At 53.9% G+C, this 18,853-nt stretch overlaps 1 protein-coding gene across 4 annotated transcripts; it reads left to right on the forward strand.

Annotated features, from left to right (window-relative positions):
* SSH1 (slingshot protein phosphatase 1) lies at window positions 1-18,804 on the forward strand. Of its 4 annotated transcripts, none has more exons than XM_060691961.2 (15): window positions 1-298; window positions 1,449-1,489; window positions 9,121-9,227; window positions 10,240-10,304; window positions 10,907-11,028; window positions 11,129-11,197; window positions 12,033-12,098; window positions 12,344-12,538; window positions 13,341-13,434; window positions 13,537-13,665; window positions 13,757-13,803; window positions 14,583-14,729; window positions 15,220-15,420; window positions 15,949-16,480; window positions 16,734-18,804. In XM_060691961.2, exons 1-15 carry the CDS (start codon window positions 71-73, stop codon window positions 17,958-17,960), a joined length of 3,270 nt encoding a protein of 1,089 aa, XP_060547944.2. In that variant the 5' UTR covers window positions 1-70; the 3' UTR covers window positions 17,961-18,804. The 4 variants fall into 4 exon arrangements, with proteins under 4 accessions (XP_060547944.2, XP_060547947.2, XP_060547946.2 ...); XM_060691964.2 differs by lacking the exon at window positions 1-298 and adding an exon at window positions 883-1,228; XM_060691963.2 differs by lacking the exons at window positions 1-298; window positions 1,449-1,489 and adding an exon at window positions 6,304-6,601.
* Window positions 18,805-18,853: the final 49 nt, after the last annotated feature.

The raw sequence follows: 18,853 nt of genomic DNA on the forward strand, positions 1-18,853 counted from the left end.
TCTTCCATCCTCTTCTCCTTCTCTTCTCCCATTTCCTCCTTCCTTCCTTCCCTCCCTTCCTTCGGGGGCGATGCGGGGCCAGGGCCGGGGCTGCCGGCTGCTCCTCCTCCTCGGCGGGTGCGGGGCGAGCCCTTTCCGGCGGCCCCCGGGCGCGAGGCGGCTTCCTCCGCCGCCCGGCAGGCTCCTCCCCGGCCGGCCTGGCTGCCGCCCGCGCTCCGCCGCTCCGGCCATGGCGCTGGTCACCCTGCAGCGCTCGCCCACGCCCAGCGCCGCCTCCTCCTCGGCCAGCGCCAGCGAGGTGAGACCCCCGCCCGCCCCCCGCTCAGGCCGGGACCCTCCGCCCCCCTCGGCAGCCCCCCCGCCCCCCCGCCCGCCTTTGTGCCCGCAGGGACGCCAGCGGAGGTTTGCCCCCCTTTAAAGGGGGGGGGTCTGGTTCCCACGGGAAACTCCCCCGGGGGAGGGGATGGCGAGGCGTTGGGGGGCCGGGTCTGTCCCCGGGGAGTTCGGCACACCCCCCAAGAGGCTGAGCCCGGATTTTGCCGGCCTTGAAGTGAGGGGGGGTCTCTCCTGACCCTCCTGCCCTAAATGAACTGAACCCCCTTCCTGCTCTGGCTAGGAAGGTGGGGCGCTGGGCAAGGAGGGGGGGGTGTGGGGGGGTCTATTCCCCGCGGCTACAGTTGGGAAAGTTGGGATTAAAATCAGGGGGGACTGGGAAGGGGGGAGGGGTGGGCCAGCTCTGCTGGGGGGGCCTTGCCCGGAGTGGGGGGAGGCTCCCTGCAGGCGGTTTGGGGGTGAGGGGCTCTGGATGGGGCTGGGGGGGGGACGGCATCTCCCCCCTTTATTTCCAAGCCCTTCCAGTGACTTTGCTCCCCTGTTGGAAAGGCAAACCTTCCTTCCAGCCAGGCAGCCCTTTGTGATTAGGAGCTGAAAACAAAACAGCAGAGCCTTAAATCACCTCTGACTTTCCCTGCCAAGTTCTTGATCGCCAAAGGGGAGAATAAATGTAGCCCAAAGCTCCGTGGAGGGCCCGGCTGGAGACTGTGGCTGGGCACGATTGCCCAAATCAAGGAACTGAATCCAGAATTAAACCTCGGAGACAGGCAGGAGCCCTCCTGAAGATCAATGCAAGCCTCTAATTTTAATGCATGGGGAAATTACGACCACAGGAGCCGAGAGCCTTTCCCAGCATTGCCAAGATGATGGGAGATGAGGGCCCCTTTAGCTGGAGGTAAGGGAACAAGGCTTGTAGCAGACACTATTAAATCCCACCGGATGGCCTTAAGATGCCCCATCTGCCTAACCTACCTTCCAGGAGGAGCCCTGGCGTTCCTCCAAGCCCTCAGAAGGTAGGTGGGCCGCCAGGAATACGTCTTTCATTGCAGCTCTTTGGAAGTGTGACTGAGATTGTGCTGGGCTTAATTCTTGCTTTCCCCCCACCCCCCCATCAGCTGGACGTTGGCAGCGATGAGGAACGCAAACTCAACCTAAGGTAGGCATGGACCATTCCCCTACTTGCTCTAGAGTTTTTCACTCGCCTGGCACCCCTCGGGAACTGGGAGAGTGCCACACCCATGGGTTACCTAGTTATTGCCACGTCTTCCGTGTAAACTTTGGGGTGCCAGCTGGGGTGCTGTTTCAGTCACAGCCATCAGGTTCTCCAATAACTGAGTTAGCTCACATTTAGAGGTGCAGGAATACATCGGGGTCCTGGCTTAGCACTCCCGCATGCTCAGATTCTGTGCTAAAGCCACATGCCCAGGTTCTGGGGCAGTGGTGAAATCCAATTTTTTTTACTACCGGTTCTGTGGGCATGGTGTGGCTTGATGGGTGTGGCTTGGTGGGCATGGCAGGGAAAGGATACTGCAAAATCCCCATTCCCTCCCCACTCCTGAGGGAAGGATATTGCAAAATCTCCATTCCCACCCCACTCTGGGGCCAGCCAGAGGTGGTATTCAACGGTTCTCTGAACTACTCAAAATTTCCGCTACTGGTTCTCCAGGACCTGTCAGAACTTGCTGGATTTCACCCCTGCTCTGGGGGTCTGATGGCAGGAAATTTCATGGAAAAGAATTGCATTTTCAGAAGAACAATCAAGTTCCTTTTTTTATCTTCCTGGGTTTTGGGGATACAGTTTGAACCTTGTTGGCTATTCTGTATTATTTTTACAATCTCGGTTTGTCTGTGATGGTGGGGCTATTATCGCCTGTATGTAATCGCAATGGTTTTATTCCTACTTTAAAAACTGTCCCAAAGTGGAACAGAGTGACAGTATAAAAGGACTTCAGGCGAATTCCCAGGAGGGGAAAGCAAGTGCTTTCAGGGCTCCAACCTTCCTCACAACCAGGGTCTCCAAGGGGCGAAACTAGGATCTTGCAAATGGGGTGCAGCCTTGGGGAGGGCGCACCAACATTGCCCCCATGCAGTGAGTCCTGTCTACTCATCAGCACTTACCTGCCATTCAAAGATCAGCTGACCAAACCAAGGCATCTCTGCCAGGGGAAAGGATAGGACAGCAGACTGGCACTGGCTGCCCACTGGGGGTGCCAGCTAGGTGGCATCTGTGTTTCCATGGAGCCCGTGGAAACCGCTGGTCCCTCTTCAGACTGTCTGTCCATCAGCTCAGTGGCGGGAACGGTGGGGTCCTGCCTGGCGGTGAAGCTGCAATGCCGGCCGGCCGGTGCTCTTAGTCCAAAGGCTGAAGGGCAGATTGGTGTGTTATTGTCCCTTTTGGTCCGTGGGGGGCGCTCTCATTCCATCTCTGCCAGCCGGTCTGGCTTTTGCGTGACACAGTTTCATCCAGATTTTTGCAAGGACCGGCGCGACCCTGCCCTGGAACGGCCCAGGCGGCTTCTAGCAAGCAGCCAAAGTGACCCAATAGGCAGCTCTTTGCAAACTGGTCGTACAAGCCCACCGCTCAGATTGCAGGCCCAAAAGCAAATCTCTCCCCCAGGATATGACGAGGGGAGAATAAGCCACCCGTTGTCCATAAATGCTGGTTTCTTAGTCCCACCCAGAGCAGCAAGCCTTATCCTAAAGAGGGAGTAAAACAGTGCAAGAAGCAGGATTAAAATGACGTCCAAAGGCCGGACGCCATTCAGAAGCAGAAAGTTAAGGTGCAAAGAAAGCCTTGCTGGGGGTTCCTGCCCCCCCTCCCAAGTACCTGGCCCAAGCCTTGTTTGTGGTCTTGACCCCGAGCATGAGAGATTTCCTGGCCACATTTTGTCCCCTGGTTTCTGAGGGTTTCCCTGCAGGCAGCCCACCAGCCCCCTATCTGAGTTGCCAGCTGGTTCCCAGGCCACGGTCTCCCCGGCCCACCGAAGGGCCTCCTTGTTGTGGTAAAGCCTCAACCCTGCAACCTGGCCAGGATGTGAGTCAGCATCCTGTTTTTGAACCAGTGGGTAGAGTCCGCAGCTTCCACCTCCAGCAGGGTCCCTCGCTGACTTCACCGACCGGACAATGACCACTTGGGTCCTTTGGAGTGGCCGCCCAGGACCCCCAGCCCCCATCTCCGGGTGCCCCCTTGAGGGATGTCCAGCAGCCCCTGGCGGCAGGCCCTCCTTCCCCTCCGAGCCGTTGGGGAGCCCGGCCTGCACTTGCCTTCCAAAGAGTGAATGCTGGGCCCCTTGAGACTGAATCTCATTTCCCAAAGTCTGCTTTTCAGCCGGATGGTAGCAGGGTGGTGGGTGAGCTGCGAAGGGCCCAGGCAGAAGGACCGAGGGTGGGTGAGCTCTCCTCCCGATTTCCTTGTCTGGGCTTGACAAGGGGAATTTCCCTTGTCTGCTGGACCAGCCAGCCAGCGCAGGTAAAGGCAGAAACACCTGTCCTGAAGGATGCTAAAGGTAAATATCGTGCTCAGGAAGTGAGTCTTGCCCTCTGATGCTGACCCGGGCTGCAAATGGACTACTCTAGCACCCATCATCCAGGGCAAACTTTGATAATGGTCCCATTAGTAGGGGAGAAGGCTCCCAATTCCAGGCCATTGCGGTCTATAGAGATTCAGACTGACCCTCGGAATCAGGCGCTGATGCCCGCAGGACACTTGGCCTGCAAAGGCGTAACTCTGGAGGTCAGCTCTTGCGTGTTCATATTTCATGGCATGGTCTCTGCTGTGGTGGGGTGGGAGTCTGGCTCTCCCCCCCCCCCCGCATTCATTATCTATCGGCAAGGCTTTTATCCCCAGGGAGGTTGGAGGGGGATGGGGCCGGTCTTCACTTAAACGGGGGTCCTTGCTTGCATTGCAATGACCCTCCTGGAAAAGAACTCCTTTGTGTTTCTCCCAAGCCTGTTGCACGATGGGAAATGGGGGATTAAGCCCCCCTCCCCCTCGCCCGTCCCCTGGATTGGTCCCAACGCAGCCGCCTTCCTCTGCTCAGGCCGCTCGGGTAGCCCTGACCCCACAAGGATTAGAATTGGAATAAAGTGGATCCCAAGATCCCGAGGCCTGCCTCGCCCGCCACTTCCTTCTGCTGAGAAATTTGTGGGTTCCTCAAAAGATTTCTTCTCTCTACCTCCCCCCCCCATCTTACCCCGAAAGAGACTTTGCATCCGTGCTGTGAGTGACCCTGTGGTCTCTGGAAACGCGGCTTGGAATTTCTGGCAGCAAAGGCGGCCCACGCCTCAGCAGCCACACAATGGCCCCTCACAAAGAGCTTTTGTTGGTGCAGCTCTGCAGACACAGCGAGCGAAGCTCTCCAGCCCCAAAGCTCACTCCTCCTTCAGCCCTTCTGGCCATTCGGCCAAGAGGCACGGTGGGGGCTGGGTTTCCCCTGAGACCAACGAGATGATGCCCCCAGAAGACCCAACCGCTCTGCTCCTCAGGGTTGCTTCAAGCACCTTTGGACGGACGGCCAAAGGTTGGACCTTCCCAGAGCTAAAAGTAATTCCTTGAATTGCTTCTGGAAAAGCCAAGCAGATCCCTTTGAGAGGTGACCCTCGCACAGCACTTCCTTTTCTGGAGATGTCCTCTCTGAACAAATCATGGCCATCGATCAACTCTTCATTATGGATTGACTCATTTTTGACAGTCCTTGTGCCAGACCCTTTGCGGGGGGAGCCCCAGAAGGGGAATGTCCAAGAGAAGGACCTTCCTGGCCTTTGGGCTACGTGGTGCCGTAGCTGAAGCAGAGATGTCTATTCTTTGAATTTCAGGATCTTGAGTCTTAGAAAAGCCACGTTAAAAACTCTGGGTTTTTTGGGGGAATATAGAACTTTGGAAGGTCTCAAGGTCTCAAAGCTGGCAAGGGTCTCGGCACTGAAAGTTGATGACACTGCTGTCCAAGAGCCCCTAACAAGGGCAGGGTCTTTGAAACCTGGAGGAGGGATGTGCAGAACGTGGCCTCCCCCCACCCAACTTTTTCTGAAAGAAGCAGACCCTCAACCACAAACCTGTCACAAGTCTTTGAGATCTGACAGCGGGGCCTTTGGCTGGCTCTACAGGGTTGAGAGCCAGCTCTGCGATTCCATTCCCATGCCTTAATTTCCTTCTGCGGCTCCAGTTAGATATGGCTTTCCTTGCTTCCTCGGCTGGGAAGGAGGTCCTGTGAGTTCTCCAAACGGTTGAGGGACAAGGGGGGGCTCTGTTCATCTCCACATGAGTCTGAAATGGATTGAGAGAAACAGAACCAGTACATTATTCTAGTCTGTTCTGAACTCATTGGCTGCTCCTTAGACGTGTGAGTATTTCAGACTTTAGGTGCCCTGTTTTCCCTTCTCTCCTTCCTGAATGTTTTCATAGGTAAACATTTATGGGAGAAGGAAAACCAGCTTTGGGTGGGTGTCTCAACTTCTCCTCCCACATCAGCATTTAAAATGAAGATGGTCCATGACTAAACTTTTGGTTGGACAGTAGTGAGTTCTGAACGATTCATGACCCAGATTTCGCCCCTGTGCCCTTCTGGATATACCAGGACAACAACTGCCATCATCCTTGCCAGTGCATTGAGCTCAGGAGACCCAGGAAGGCTTTTATTTTCCATGGAAAAGTCTCCTAGGATAGTTGGTTTCCAAGCTGTCTCGTCTCCCTCTGTCTGCTTCTCAAACGCTGCCCACTGAAATTGGACCCTAACCAGATTCCCCAGAGGTGGTCTTACTCTCCCAGGACCACATGCAAGTCCTGAGGTGGGCGGTGAGGAATGCCGGCCCTTCGTCCCTCAGGCTGACCCCTTTGACTCTCCCAAGGACAGCCCAGAGGATCTGTCCTGCTAAGGAAGCAAAGCAGCTTCACGGAGCTGGTGAGCGAGCAAAGGCTGTGGGAGGGGCGGGATCTCACGAGCATCGCTCGGTCCCCCTTTCCTTTTGAAAGCCCTCTTTCATCAGGATGGACGAGGGCAGGTCCTTGCGCTTGTTTGGGGCCAAGAAGATATCGTGGGGGGGGGAAGGTTTAGGGCTCCATAAAAGTCCTCCATTCCCGAGTGACGTGGAGAGTCCTCCCTCCTCCGCCCAGAAGGATCGGTTGGCTTTTTCATTCCCACCAAGGAATGTCGAGAAGCTCAGCACAATGACTTGAAGACTTGGTTATGAACCTTTCTGACTTTGCTACCTTCTGCCTGTCCTTTGGGGCCGCAAAATGTTTCGGCTGCTTAAAGAAGCCCCATCCCAAGCCGTACGTATGCTGCGGCCTTCCTGCTCCTACAGCTTTGCTAGAGGCTGAGACCTTCAGAAGGTCTTGAGGCTCCGTTCTGGGGGTGGGGGGGGTGGGTGAGTTGTGTTTTTCCGTGAAGGCTTCTCAGCCGTGTTTGCTCCAAGCTTCACCTGAGCTGGTGGGAATTCAGCTGCAGAAACGGTTGGGTTAGGCTGCTGATTTTAATGGTTGATTTTCTCTTGATGGGGCTTAAGGCCAAATGTGTGGCTGGACTCATGTTATGGAGAGGATCCTGTGGTTGATTGCTGAGGTCACCACTGAAGGACGGGGAATGTATGGCCCTTTTCTTACATTTCTTGTTGCTAATAAATCCTTTGACAAATCCTTTGTCCGATGGGTTGAATACTTGAGCTGTCGGAGTGGGCTTTCTTGGGTTGAGTTGATGGCTGTGGGATGATCTCACTTGAGCCTGATTGGGCCGTGGTCAGGATTATGGGCAGTTAGTAATTCCTCTCCCTTTGATCATAAACAGGAATTGTGTGCAGTTGTTCTCCGAATGGCAGGAAATGTCGGGAAAGGTGTCCTGTCAGACTTCGCGTGTTTTCTCAGACTTCCCATCAGTGTCACTCATTGTACGCTGACCCCAATGTCCATTCTGACTTTTTTTTCAGCCTGGGGCTGCGAATCAAGTCTCACTTGACATTTGATGTTCAGGACTGTTAATCAGATAAAAGGCTTGGTCAACTAGCAGCCAGCCTTCTGATGGATTTTATGGTCCGGTGAAATGCAGACTTGATGGGATCTCACACAGATTCAGCTGGTCACGTTGTTAGGTGGGAGTAGCAGCTTCTGGGGTGGGTGGGTGAGACCCTTTCTGCAGCCTATACTCTACGTGTTTAATCAGGTGAGTGTGGATATCCTCCTTTCCTAGGACAATACTATCGTATCGGTTCTTTCTCTGTAAAATAGACTTCTTGCTAGGTTGGGCTCCAAAGATGGTAGACTGACCATATTTGAATGAAAGTGAAGATCCAGAGATTCATGCTGGCTGGGGAATTCTGGGAGTTAAAGTTCTCAAGTCTTAAAGTTGCTCAGTTTGGACACCCTTGCTTTAAACAATTGGACAAATATCCTCCAAATTATTCTTTGTTGCTATCAGTCTTCACTAGGTGGGCCAGTTTCCTGTCCTGGGCTAAAACAGTGTTTATATAACCTTTAAAAAGCAGAATGGCTCACTCGCCTGCAGTTTTTCTGGGGACAGCCTTAGAAAACATACCGAAGAAGCCCATTCTCATCGAATCCTGGCTGCGAGACTGGCTTGGGAGATGTTTCTAGTGCGGGGGTCTCCAATCTTGGCAACTTTAAGACTTGTGGACTTCAAATCCCAGAATTCTAGGAGTTGGAAGTCCACAAGTCTTAAAGTTGTCAAGGTTGGAGACCCCTGTTCCAGTGAATACTCCAGGTTGGATCCCACTTCTTCCAACCTCCAAGCCCAGTCTAGAAGTCTCGTTATAAATCCCCATGTGAAAATGGAGCTGAATGGGGTGAGAGGGACAAACTTTTTTTTAAAAAAAACCCACATTGGCTCGTAACCTCCCTTGTGGAATTGGATAACCCAGGGTCATTACGCAATTCTGTTTGAAGGTTCTTATCTTTTTCCTCCAAAACTCTTGTCGGCACACCTCCTGAAGCAGACCAGCATCTAACCCCGATGGAAAATTACGCCGTCTGCTTCTGACGGGAAGCCAGACGCCTTTCTGAAATCATTTGCTAGCAGCTAAGCCTCCTCATCTCCCTCTGACAAGCACTTAAGTCATTCCCTTAAAGCTTGGCTTGGTGCCACTGGCTTTTGGCTGGGGAACAAGGCCTCCAGTGTGTGGAAGGGATCGGGCACAATCCTTTGGTCCCACTAATTGTGTCCTAACGTTACCAGAACCGCTGAAAGGATGAGCCACCGGCTCTTGGGCCAAGAGCGGGGAGAGCAGGGAGTCCTTCCGTTTTCATGATGAGGGAGAAGGAGAACTTACTTTATTTGGAGATCACAGTACCGTTTATTGGCTTTGTAGCCTTTAAACTGAAAAAAATAAATTAGAAAGTAAATCTGTCCTTGGTTTGCAGTGCCTGTGATAAGTGCAAGCTGGAGCGAGGATCGCATCTCCTTCAGCCTGACAAAAACCGGCTGCTCTCTTTCCCACCTGGATCCAATTGGTTGGTGGGATTACTTGGTTCCACTTGGTCACCCTAGATGTAGCTGCTCGTGGAGAAAAGCTAAGCAGGGACTTGTACTTGGAGGGGAGACTGTCAGTAAAGAATAGACTAGACTGGGAATCCAAAAAACCCTTTCAGAGAAAGGCAACCACGCATCGCGTCCAAGAAAATGACCCGGTCTTGTCTTTGGAGGCACCAGGATTGAGCTGAACCTCAAGGCTCCTTTTCACTTCCCAGAAAGCTTGAGGTTGCCTCACAGGAGTCCGTCTGCTGCCCACCCTGCCTCCGTCCCTCCCCCACCTGACCTGCTGCTCTGCCTCTTTGTGTTGCAGCTTAAGCGAGAGCTTTTTTATGGTCAAAGGAGCTGCGTTATTCCTGCAGCAAGGAAACAGTCCGCAAGGGCCGCCCCGGAGTCTCCTGCATCCTCACAAACATGCAGGTAACGTCCTTCCGGCCTCTCTCCAGGTAACTTGGGTAGAACCGCTTAGGAAAAGCCAGTGCGGAGGAGAAAGGTGGTAAGTGAGGGTGGGCACCCTGGGAGCCAAAGGGCATGGATTGTTTTCCCCCTTGGTCCTGCCAAGGGCAAGGAGGAGCTCGGAGGATGGGCTCGAGGATCACGGGTCCTGGGTTCGCTTGGCAGCTCTTACCGGAAGAACCTTGTTCAGTGTCTACGGAGGGTACAGATCAGGGGTGAAATCCAAAATTTTTCCTACCGGTTCTTCAGAACCTGTTAGAACCTGCTGGATTTCACCCCTGGCACAGATGAGGTCTCTCGGAATGCAACCAGATGGACCCTTGGGGTCGGCCTTTCACCCTGGAGGATGAGATGGAAGGGTGACTGTTTGGGAATTGCTAATTCCAGAGACGTCTTGGGGATATGGGGTGACAGTTCCAAATCGGATTTGGATGTGGGGCCAGGCAAGCTAGCTAGGGCCAAAACTAGCTTTCGTTCAACTAGTGCCCTCTACAGGACATCAAGATGGGAAGATAAGGTAGTGGAGTCTGTACTTTATATTTCCACTTCAGTCCCATCCTGTGTTTGGAAGCCTTCCTGCCTGGGGACCAAGGAGCTCTTCTGCTGTCCTAAATCTGTGGTTGGCCATCAGGAAGTTCTTGAGAAGTATTATGATGGCTTATTAAGGAGGCTTCAGAGAGAGCAGACAGCAAAAACGAGATAACCTTATGACTTTTAATCTTTTCCTGGGAGTCATGGTAGATCATTAACCTCAGACAAATTTAAGATGGGTGGACTTCAATTCCCAGAATTCCTCACCCAGTGGCAATCGAAGTCCATCCACCTTCGAGTTGCCAGGGTTAAGAAACAGTGTCCTAGGGGACTGGGCTATGCCAATGACCAGGGCTGGATGGAGGAGGGAGAGCTGGGTTAGTTGATGCACCAAAACGGGTCTAGGAGATGCACCTGATGATTTATGCTACCTGTGCCTCCACAGGAGATTTGCCGCAGCACCTTCAGGTGATGATCAACCTCCTTCGCTGTGAGGACAGAATCAAGTTGGTAAGAGGACTTGCCAAATCCTTGTCTTGGTCTTGCCCCATGCAGCAGCGGTCTTATCCCAGTAGATCAAACCTTCGCAAAAGGAGTCGCTTGGGAGCATAGGGTAGATCTATGAAGAGAAAACCTATTCCTGTCAATCAAAGTAGCATTGGAAGCAGGGTATCCCCAACCATCATTTCTCCTAGTTTCAGCCATCAATGCTTGGTTGTAAGTACCCTTGGTCTCCTAAAATCGAAGTATTGACTCACTGACGTTGCTGCTTGAAGAACACAAGAACATCACTTAGATGGCGGGATCTGGCCTTCATCTGCCTTTACTGAGATCTTCTCTCTAGATCTGAAGAAGGCAGCCTGGTGCCCTCCGGGGGCATCGGATTAGAACTCCCATAATTCCCAGCTACCCTTCCCTGCCTTGTGCCACCCGGAAGACAATGTGAGATGCGGTCCAACGTATATTTAGAGGGCAGCCGGTGGGTTGGAGAAAATTGAATTAAACCCTCTTCTTTTTGTCTTGCCAGAAACATCCCTAGCTAAACTAATACGTAGCTAAAGAGAGGTTTGTCCAAAGGGATGAGTGCTGAGAACTGCCTTGCTGGTTTTTAGGCCGTGCGCTTAGAAAGTGCCTGGAGCGATCGTGTGAGGTACATGGTGGTGGTCTACAGCACTGGGCGCCAAGACACCGAGGAGAACATTCTCCTGGGCGTGGACTTTTCCAGCAAGGAGAGGTGAGGGGCGAAGGCCTGAGGAAGCCTTGGAAGAACAGGGCTGGCTCTCCCCACCCACCCAATCAGCAGCCCTGGACCTCCCGTCCCTCTTTCCCCACAGCCAGAGTTGTACCATCGGGATGGTGTTGCGTCTGTGGAGCGATACGAAGATCCACCTGGATGGAGACGGGTAAGAAGAGGGAGGACCTGGAGGGCTGGCAGGAGATGGGGAAGCTGGGGTGGGGGGTGGGGTGGGGGTGAGACTGTGGTGAACAGTTCCTGGAGGGGGGCAGGGGGGCCCCTTGTGCAAAGAGCTGCTGAGTTCCACCCTCTAAATCTCACGTGGTTCCATCTCTCACCTGCCCAATCTCCAGTAGGATTCCAGAGAAGAGCAACAGAGATGATTAAGGGTCTGGAGGCTAAAACGTATGAAGAACAGTTACGGGAATTGGGTGTGTCGTGTCTAGTTAAAAAGGAGGACTAGGGGGAGCATGGCAGCCGTGTTCCAGTATTTGAGGGGCTGTGATAAAGACGAGGGGGTCCACCTATTCTCCAAAGCACCAGAAGGCAGGGCAAGAAACAATGGAAGGAGAGAAGAATTAATGAGAAATTTCATAACGGTGAGAACAATTAATCAGTGGAACGGCTTCCCTCCAGAGGTTGTGGATGCTCCATCACTGGAGGCTTTTAAGAAGAGACTGGAAAGGAGGAGGGTCTCCTGCCTAGCAGGGGGTTGGAATCTGCAAGGTGCCTTCCAACTCTATGATTCTACTCTATTGTCACCTTTTTAAAATTGTAACCCCATGCCAATGTGTTCCAGTCTATGGCTGTCCCAGCCCCTCCTGCTGTGTGAGAGATACACCTGCTAAGATTCGGGGGTAGAATTTTATTGCCTGCCCGGACCCCTCCGCTTGTGGTTTGATCTGAGATTGTTGCCTGCTTTGAAAGGGCTGTGGTGTGTTTACGTGTGAAGAGCCACACCCTGGCCTGTGTGCGCTGCATCGATTTTTGTCTGTCTTTGATAGCGGGTTCAGCGTCAGCACGGCGGGCAAGACACATATCTTCAAACCCGTCTCGGTACAAGCCATGTGGTGAGCGACTCCCTTTCCCCCCTCTCCTTCTCCTTCCTCCCCAAAGGCTGAAGTCAGTGGCCGCTGCAGGCACCCAGGCGGTCCGTGGACGGCCTCAGCAGCTCTTTTGGCCTTGCAGTGGTCAGGAGGGCTCTGCCGCGCCTGTCGGTTTAGTCACCGTCCTCCTTTGTGCCTGCTTGACTGGGCGTCCTCCTGCTCAGGGTGCCAGGGCTGAGCAATATCTCTTTGGGTCTCCCCACTCGTAGGTCTGCCTTGCAGATCCTCCACAAGGCTTGCGAGATGGCTCGGAGGCACAACTACTTCCCGGGTGGGATGGCGCTCGTCTGGGCCACCTACTACGAGAGCTGCATCGCCTCCGAGCAGAGTTGCCTCAACGAGTGGAACGCCATGCAGGACCTGGAGTCTCCACGCCCCGACTCGCCTGCCCTCTACATGGACAAGTGGGTCCCTCCCGTTCTTGCTTTGCCATGACCTTCTGGGCAGTGGGGGAGGGTTGTCCCCTCTGGCCTTTTAGAAAGCGGTGTCCTTCCTCGCCTCGCTCCAAAGGGTAACGAGGAGAAACGGAGAAAGGGAATCTTGGGGATTTGAGGAGTATCTTTCTGGGACTTCTAGGAGGTTGAGTCTCCCACAGCATCCTGAGCATAACCAACCCGCTTCTTCAAACGAGGGCTGAGATGTTCAGGCAGACATGGACAATTTGGGGTCGGCTTTATCGGTCAAGGCACATCCGTAGCTGCAAGCCTCTTTCTCTAAGACCCATGCCCACTCTTTATTCGGAGCGAAGGATATGTATGCGTGGGCACACAGGCATACCAGAGGTTGTATTGGGTTGGAGACAACCAGGTGCTTGCAGAGGGTTGGTTGTGGGTCTCTAACCATCCTTGCTCAGTACTTCAGAAGTTCCCTTCCTTGGCTATCTCTCACTTGTGGTTAAACAGCTGTTGGGATGCTACTCTGTGGAATCCCAGCTGTTTCTGGTCTTATACCTTCAGCAAGAAGATGTTCTGACCAAGGCTTCCCCAGCAGCACAAAGCCCATGTTCCTCCCCAACCTCCTCACTGTCCAAATCTGCTGCCAGATCCACTGGCCACTGGTGGGCCACAAGAGAAGGTGACACAAAGGCTCACCATTTGTCCCAGCTTACCGTTCTCTCGGGGAATTCTGAGAATGCTTTCTTGGAAGGCAGTTGTCTGGATTTGCAGTCCACCACAACTCTGGCCTTCCTTCCTTCCTCCCTTCCAGGCCAACCGAGCGGGAGAGAGCAGAACGGCTGATCAAGGCCCAACTCCGGAGCATCATGATGAGCAAAGATCTGGAGAACGTGACTTCCAAAGAAGTAGGCCCGAGAGCCCAAGGGCTGGGAGCCGGAGGCTTCCTTCACCACGGCTGGCCTCCCTCAGCATGCCCTGTGCGCTGAGCTCTCTCCTTCTCTCGGCAGATCCGGAACCAGCTGGAGAAGCAGATGAGCTGCAATTTGAAAGAATTCAAGGAATTCATCGACAATGAGATGCTGCTCATCCTGGGTCAGATGGACAAGCCCTCCCTCATCTTCGACCACCTCTACCTGGTAAGCATCCACACGGGGGAGGTCTCTCTTGGGAGCCCCCCCCCCCCCCCCACAGCACCATTGCTTGACTCTGCTCTGATTCTTTTTCCAGGGGTCTGAATGGAACGCCTCCAACCTGGAGGAACTTCGGGGCTCAGGGTGAGTTCACCCCAACTTTGTTGACTTCAGGGTCCTCTAGGCAAGTGGCCTGCAGGGGGCCTGCAGAATCCCGGGTGGCCAAGGTTGAAAAAGGCCACACGGCCAGAGGGAAAGCGTGTCCCTGGGTCTGTTGCACAGGGCTGAATTCATATATTTCCCCTCCTGTGCGATGGATGTCTGAACCTCCTCCACAGATGGAGAATATCAGGCCAGAAATTGCGGAGAGCAAAGAGGAGGACTTCCACGGGGGTGGGGTGGGGGGGTGAGGGAAGATCTGGAGAGGGAGAGGATTATTATGTCTTTATTGGATTTCTATAGCTGCCCATCTCGGCAAACGACTCTGGGCGGCTCACAATTCAGCAACATATATTACAATTAAAATCTTAAAAGCAATTTAAAACAATAGAACTGTAAAGACCATTAAAACATTAAAATGGCTATGAAAATGCCTCCGACAGACACCCTCCTGATTCACGTGAGTATAGACAAGGGAAGAGAGGAAGCACAATCAGATCTGTGAGATGGTGTTTCGGTAGCCAGCCTAAATCAACCATGTCTCCATAATTTGAGACATAATTTTTAACTTCTTTAGAGTGGCGGAGAGTCTACTTCTTGCTCTGTCTGGTTTTTAAGATGGGCAGAAATGTACGAGTTCGGATGGAAGCGGCAATGTAAGGTTGGGCTGAGTGGTATTGATTTCTTAATGGCCCTTCCTTTCTCACGGAGACGCCACCGTTTCTCCCCTTCCCCTGCTGCTCCATCTGCTTCCATCCTTTCAGCGTGGACTACATTTTAAACGTCACCAGGGAGATCGACAACTTCTTCCCGGGGCTGTTTGCCTACCACAACATCCGCGTCTATGACGAAGAAACGACCGACCTTCTCGCCCACTGGAACGAGGCTTATCATTTCATCAACAAAGCCAGGTGAGTTTCCAGAAGCCACTTTGTGGTCTCCATTTCTGTGTTGCAACGCTGGGACCTCTGGGCGAGATACACCAGGAAAACCTTCCCCCGAAGGCTGGGAATGGCTTCCTTCCAAGACTGGGCAGCCTGAGGGGTCCTGCAGCTTTTAAAGATGGACATTTTAACCCAGGGAGTGTCCATCCTTGGCATCTTTAAGGCTTGTGGACTTCAACTCCCAGAATTCCCCAGCCAGAGCTGGCTGAGGAATTCTGGAAGTTGAAGCCCATGAGTCTTGCGGAGGTTGGACCCCCTGATTCTAGCCCCTTTCAGCTGTCCCTGCAAGTAGGGCCAGTTGCAGCGTCACTGTAAATTAAATGCAGCATCTTGAGGGCTTCACCAAGGCCGCCTCACGCAGCCTTTGCACAGGGGAGGTGAGACCTGAAATAGGGCATGGGGGGCTTGAGGGCCCCATCCCTGCTCCTGACCCCTTCTAATCCTTCTTCTCTTCCAGGAAGAACCACTCCAAGTGCCTGGTTCACTGCAAGATGGGCGTGAGCCGCTCCGCCTCCACGGTCATTGCCTACGCCATGAAGGAGTTTGGGTGGTCCCTGGAGAAAGCCTACAATTACGTCAAGCAGAAGCGCAGCATCGCTCGGCCCAACGCCGGGTTCATGAGGCAGCTGCTGGAATATCAGGGTATCCTGGATGCCAGGTAAGGTGGATCCCCCAGGGGGAGGGCAGGGGAAAGGTTGGTCCACACTGCCCCTTAGCCTCCTGCTTTTGACGTTGGGTTCCTGAGCTCAGAAATGGACTCCGAGAGGAGGATGACTTTTTCCTCTCTCGGCCTCCATTCCTGCTGTGGTCTTAGCTGCTTCTTATCCAACTGTTGCCTAGACTGAAGTTCTTCCTCCTGTCTCCCAAGGCCATTCCCACAGACCGTGAGAGCCCCTTTCCTCCCCAGGGATTCCTGCGTGCTTTTGCCCCTGACCCTGGCGGCCTCTGACCTGGCCATCTGAATCCAAAGCCTCTTTGAGTCCTGTTTTTTTTTTCCCCAAAAGGCAACTTGGCTTTCTTGTTTTGTTTTTTTTCCTTTGAAAACCGAGGAAGCTTCTTGGATGAGAAGCGAAATGTTTTCAAAGAAAGTCCAGTTGCCTTTGGGCTGGATGACTGAGACTCTCCCAGGCACGAAGCCTCTGAGCCCAGCTGGGCATTCCCACCCCCTCTGTTTCTCCCCATCTAGCAAACAGCGCCACAACAAGCTCTGGAAACAGCAGGCGGGAGGCGGATTCTCCCCCAGTTCGGAAAGCTCCGCCGGGCCCAATGATTTCCTGCTTGGCAGCCTGGAGGACGCGGACCTGGGGCCTCCCGGCCCGCCTCTCTGTGCAGACCGCCGAACGGCCCTGGAGTTGGTGGGCCTCCACTACTGCTTGCGGCGCCTCTCCGACTCCTTGCCAGGCCCCCGGGAGCTGTGTCTGCAGGTGGAAGACCTGGAGGCAGACTCGAGTCTGGAGGAGGACCTGCTGGGGCAGCTGCAGGCAGGAAAGCCGGAGGTCAAGGGGCGGGCCCAGCCGTCCAGCGCTGCAGACCTCGAGAGCCACCCGAAGCCTGAGGCCAGCCAGCCGAAGGAGGAGACGGTTCCTCGGCTGCAGGTCTCCGAGGAGGAGAAGCCCCTTGAACGATGGAAGCGGCGGTCGCTGGACGAGGAGGGCAGGCACAACTGCCAGAACCTGAATAACAACAACAGTAAGAGGAGCTGCCCGGATGACTTTGAAGTAAGGGCAGGGCTGAGCTTGGCCGGGTCTGCTTTGGGAGGGGTGGGGGGTTCATGGGGCCCCGGGGTCTGGTCCCCCTCTTGAACACCAAGGCTTATTTTGAGTTCCTCCTTGTCCAGAGAGCCCACCCCACCTGGCTGGGGAACCGTGTGGGCTCCTCCAGGGCCCTTGAGGAAGGGGCTTCTCCTTCTCTCCAAGGACTGGGGGCGGGGGGGGATGCTTCTCCTTTCATCCTCTCTTTTCTCCTTTCCAGCATGAAGCCCTGTTTGGGATCCTCCACAAAGTCAAGCCCCACTACAAGTCTTGCACCGACTGCATGTATCCCTTGGGGGGGTCCCCTCCTGAAGCCTTCAGGGACTCCCCGGAAATCCTGCCGGTGGAAGCCCCCGGCCACCATGCCACCGTCTGCACCCAGCCCCCCTTCCCAACGTTTCTGGAGCAGGCCTTCTGCAAGGCGCCTCTGAAGGAATCCCAGGGGCCGAGAGCCAATAGTTTGCTCCCGATGGTTGTGGGAAACGAGGCCCAGGACATCAGTCCCGATCGGCCAGCTTCAGGCTGGCCCTGTGGCCCTTCTGAAAAGCCCAGGGAGGCCCCTAAAACCCCAGGAGGTGCCTCGCTTGGCTCAAGATATTCTCTCTGTGAGAGAAGCCCGGTCTTCAAGCACGATCCTTTTCCAAGAAAAGATGCTAGGCAGACAAAGGACTTCAAATACTTGCTCTTCAGCAAAGATCTGGAGAAGCCAACCACAAACAGCTATCTGATGCAGCACCAGGAGTCTCTTCTTCAGCTCCAGAAAGCTGGTTTAGTCCGCAAGCACACAAAGGAACTGGAGCGCCTCAAGGCCCCACCATCCGACCCAGCCGGGCAGGGCAAGGAGTGTTCCGGAACCCCAACTGATGTGGCGACTATCTTGGAAGAGGAGCCCCAGGAGATGGTCGTTGTTGAGGGTCAGCTGCAGCCCTCCTCTCAAGATGTCTCGGAGAAGCTCCTGAAGACCCTTCTTGCTGCTGAAGCCTCCCAGAAGACCTCCACACCTGTCTCCTCCAAGGCGGACCACATGAGCACCTTCACAAAAGACTTCCTGAAGACCATCTCCTACACCCCGTCATCTTCGAGGAGCTCCAACCTAACACGGAGTTCCAGCAGCGACAGCATCCACAGCGTCCATGGGAAGCCCGGGCTGGTGAAACAGCGGACGCAGGAGATTGAAACCCGGCTGCGGCTGGCCGGCCTGACCGTCTCCTCTCCGCTGAAGCGCTCCAACTCTCTTGCCAAGCTGGGCAGCCTCGACCTGGCCTCCGAGGACCTGGCGGGAGAGGTGGACCTGTCGCCCTTGACCCATCTGAGGGAGGCCACGCCAAGCGAGCCTCCAGCCCTTTGCAACCTCCTCTCCTGGAAGAACACGGAAGACGGACTCCAACCCTCGGCAAAACCGACCCTGGGGAAGCTGAAGCACACACCCCGGATGGGAAAAAGCTGACACCTTTGCGGTGTTGTTATTTTAATGGTTACTTTTAGTTTTGTCTGTACTAAATGCAATTTTATCTTATTCAGAAAAGAAGAGAGAGTTGCCTCCCACTTCTCAGGTGGCCCTTCAAGCACAGCGGCCACAGAGCAGGGACATCTGAGAAGAGGACCAGCCCAAGGAGAAGGTGCAGGGCTCTTGGGCCTCTCTCATGGCCTCTTCTGGACTTTTATCGGGCAGCGCCATCCTTCCTTACATGCCAAAAAATGTCAAAAGAAGCCAGAGATTTGCTTTGAAGGTCAAGCCAAGTGTTGCTCTTCCTCCTTTAAGAGTCCCTCGTGCAAGGACCCAAAGGGGACACAAATGCTACCTCCGATTTTCAGATCTACGTAGATAGATAGACAGACCGGCACCTCTGCGTGTGTACGTAGTTTAAGATTTCTCAAACCCTTCCCCTGAAAGGGTTTTTTTTTTCTAAGGAAAAAATAGTCCCTAGGTCAATAGGATGATCGCCCTGGCCCCGTGGCTCACTCAACGCACCTGGAATGCCAGAGGATTTCCAGCAGAAAGCATTTTTGCTAGCCATCGCTGGACTGAATATGCCGGCCAGTGTCCTCATCTGAACTGACCAGTGGCTGGCAAGGTGGTTGTTTTCCCTCCAAACTTGATAGTTTTGTTTGGGGGTGTTGGGTGGGACCCCCCTGAATCTCCCTCCCTTCTGCTGTACCTGTTACATGTAGGAGATGTTTACTGTTTCTCCCGATCCTGTTGAAAACTGTAAATCTCATTGTAGCGTTACCTAGTGAGGTACGACAGGTAATGTGTGTTTCCTGGGGCATTAAACGCTTTTGTTGATAAATCAGAATATGGCATCTTTGTTACCTTTAAACCAAAATCGCATAGTTTGA

This window comes from Pantherophis guttatus, chromosome 17, assembly GCF_059756535.1.
Source record: "Pantherophis guttatus breed Tessera chromosome 17, ASM5975653v1, whole genome shotgun sequence".
Lineage (NCBI taxonomy): Eukaryota > Metazoa > Chordata > Lepidosauria > Squamata > Colubridae > Pantherophis > Pantherophis guttatus.

Bases quoted from the DNA above. Each gene is read 5' to 3' on its own strand.
- SSH1 (XM_060691961.2), top strand. From the start codon at position 71: ATGCGGGGCCAGGGCCGGGGCTGCCGGCTGCTCCTCCTCCTCGGCGGG. The intron at 12,539-13,340 runs GTGGGTCCCTCC...CCTCCCTTCCAG, and splicing joins CCTGCCCTCTACATGGACAA to GCCAACCGAGCGGGAGAGAG. The intron at 16,481-16,733 runs GTAAGGGCAGGG...TCTCCTTTCCAG, and splicing joins GCTGCCCGGATGACTTTGAA to CATGAAGCCCTGTTTGGGAT.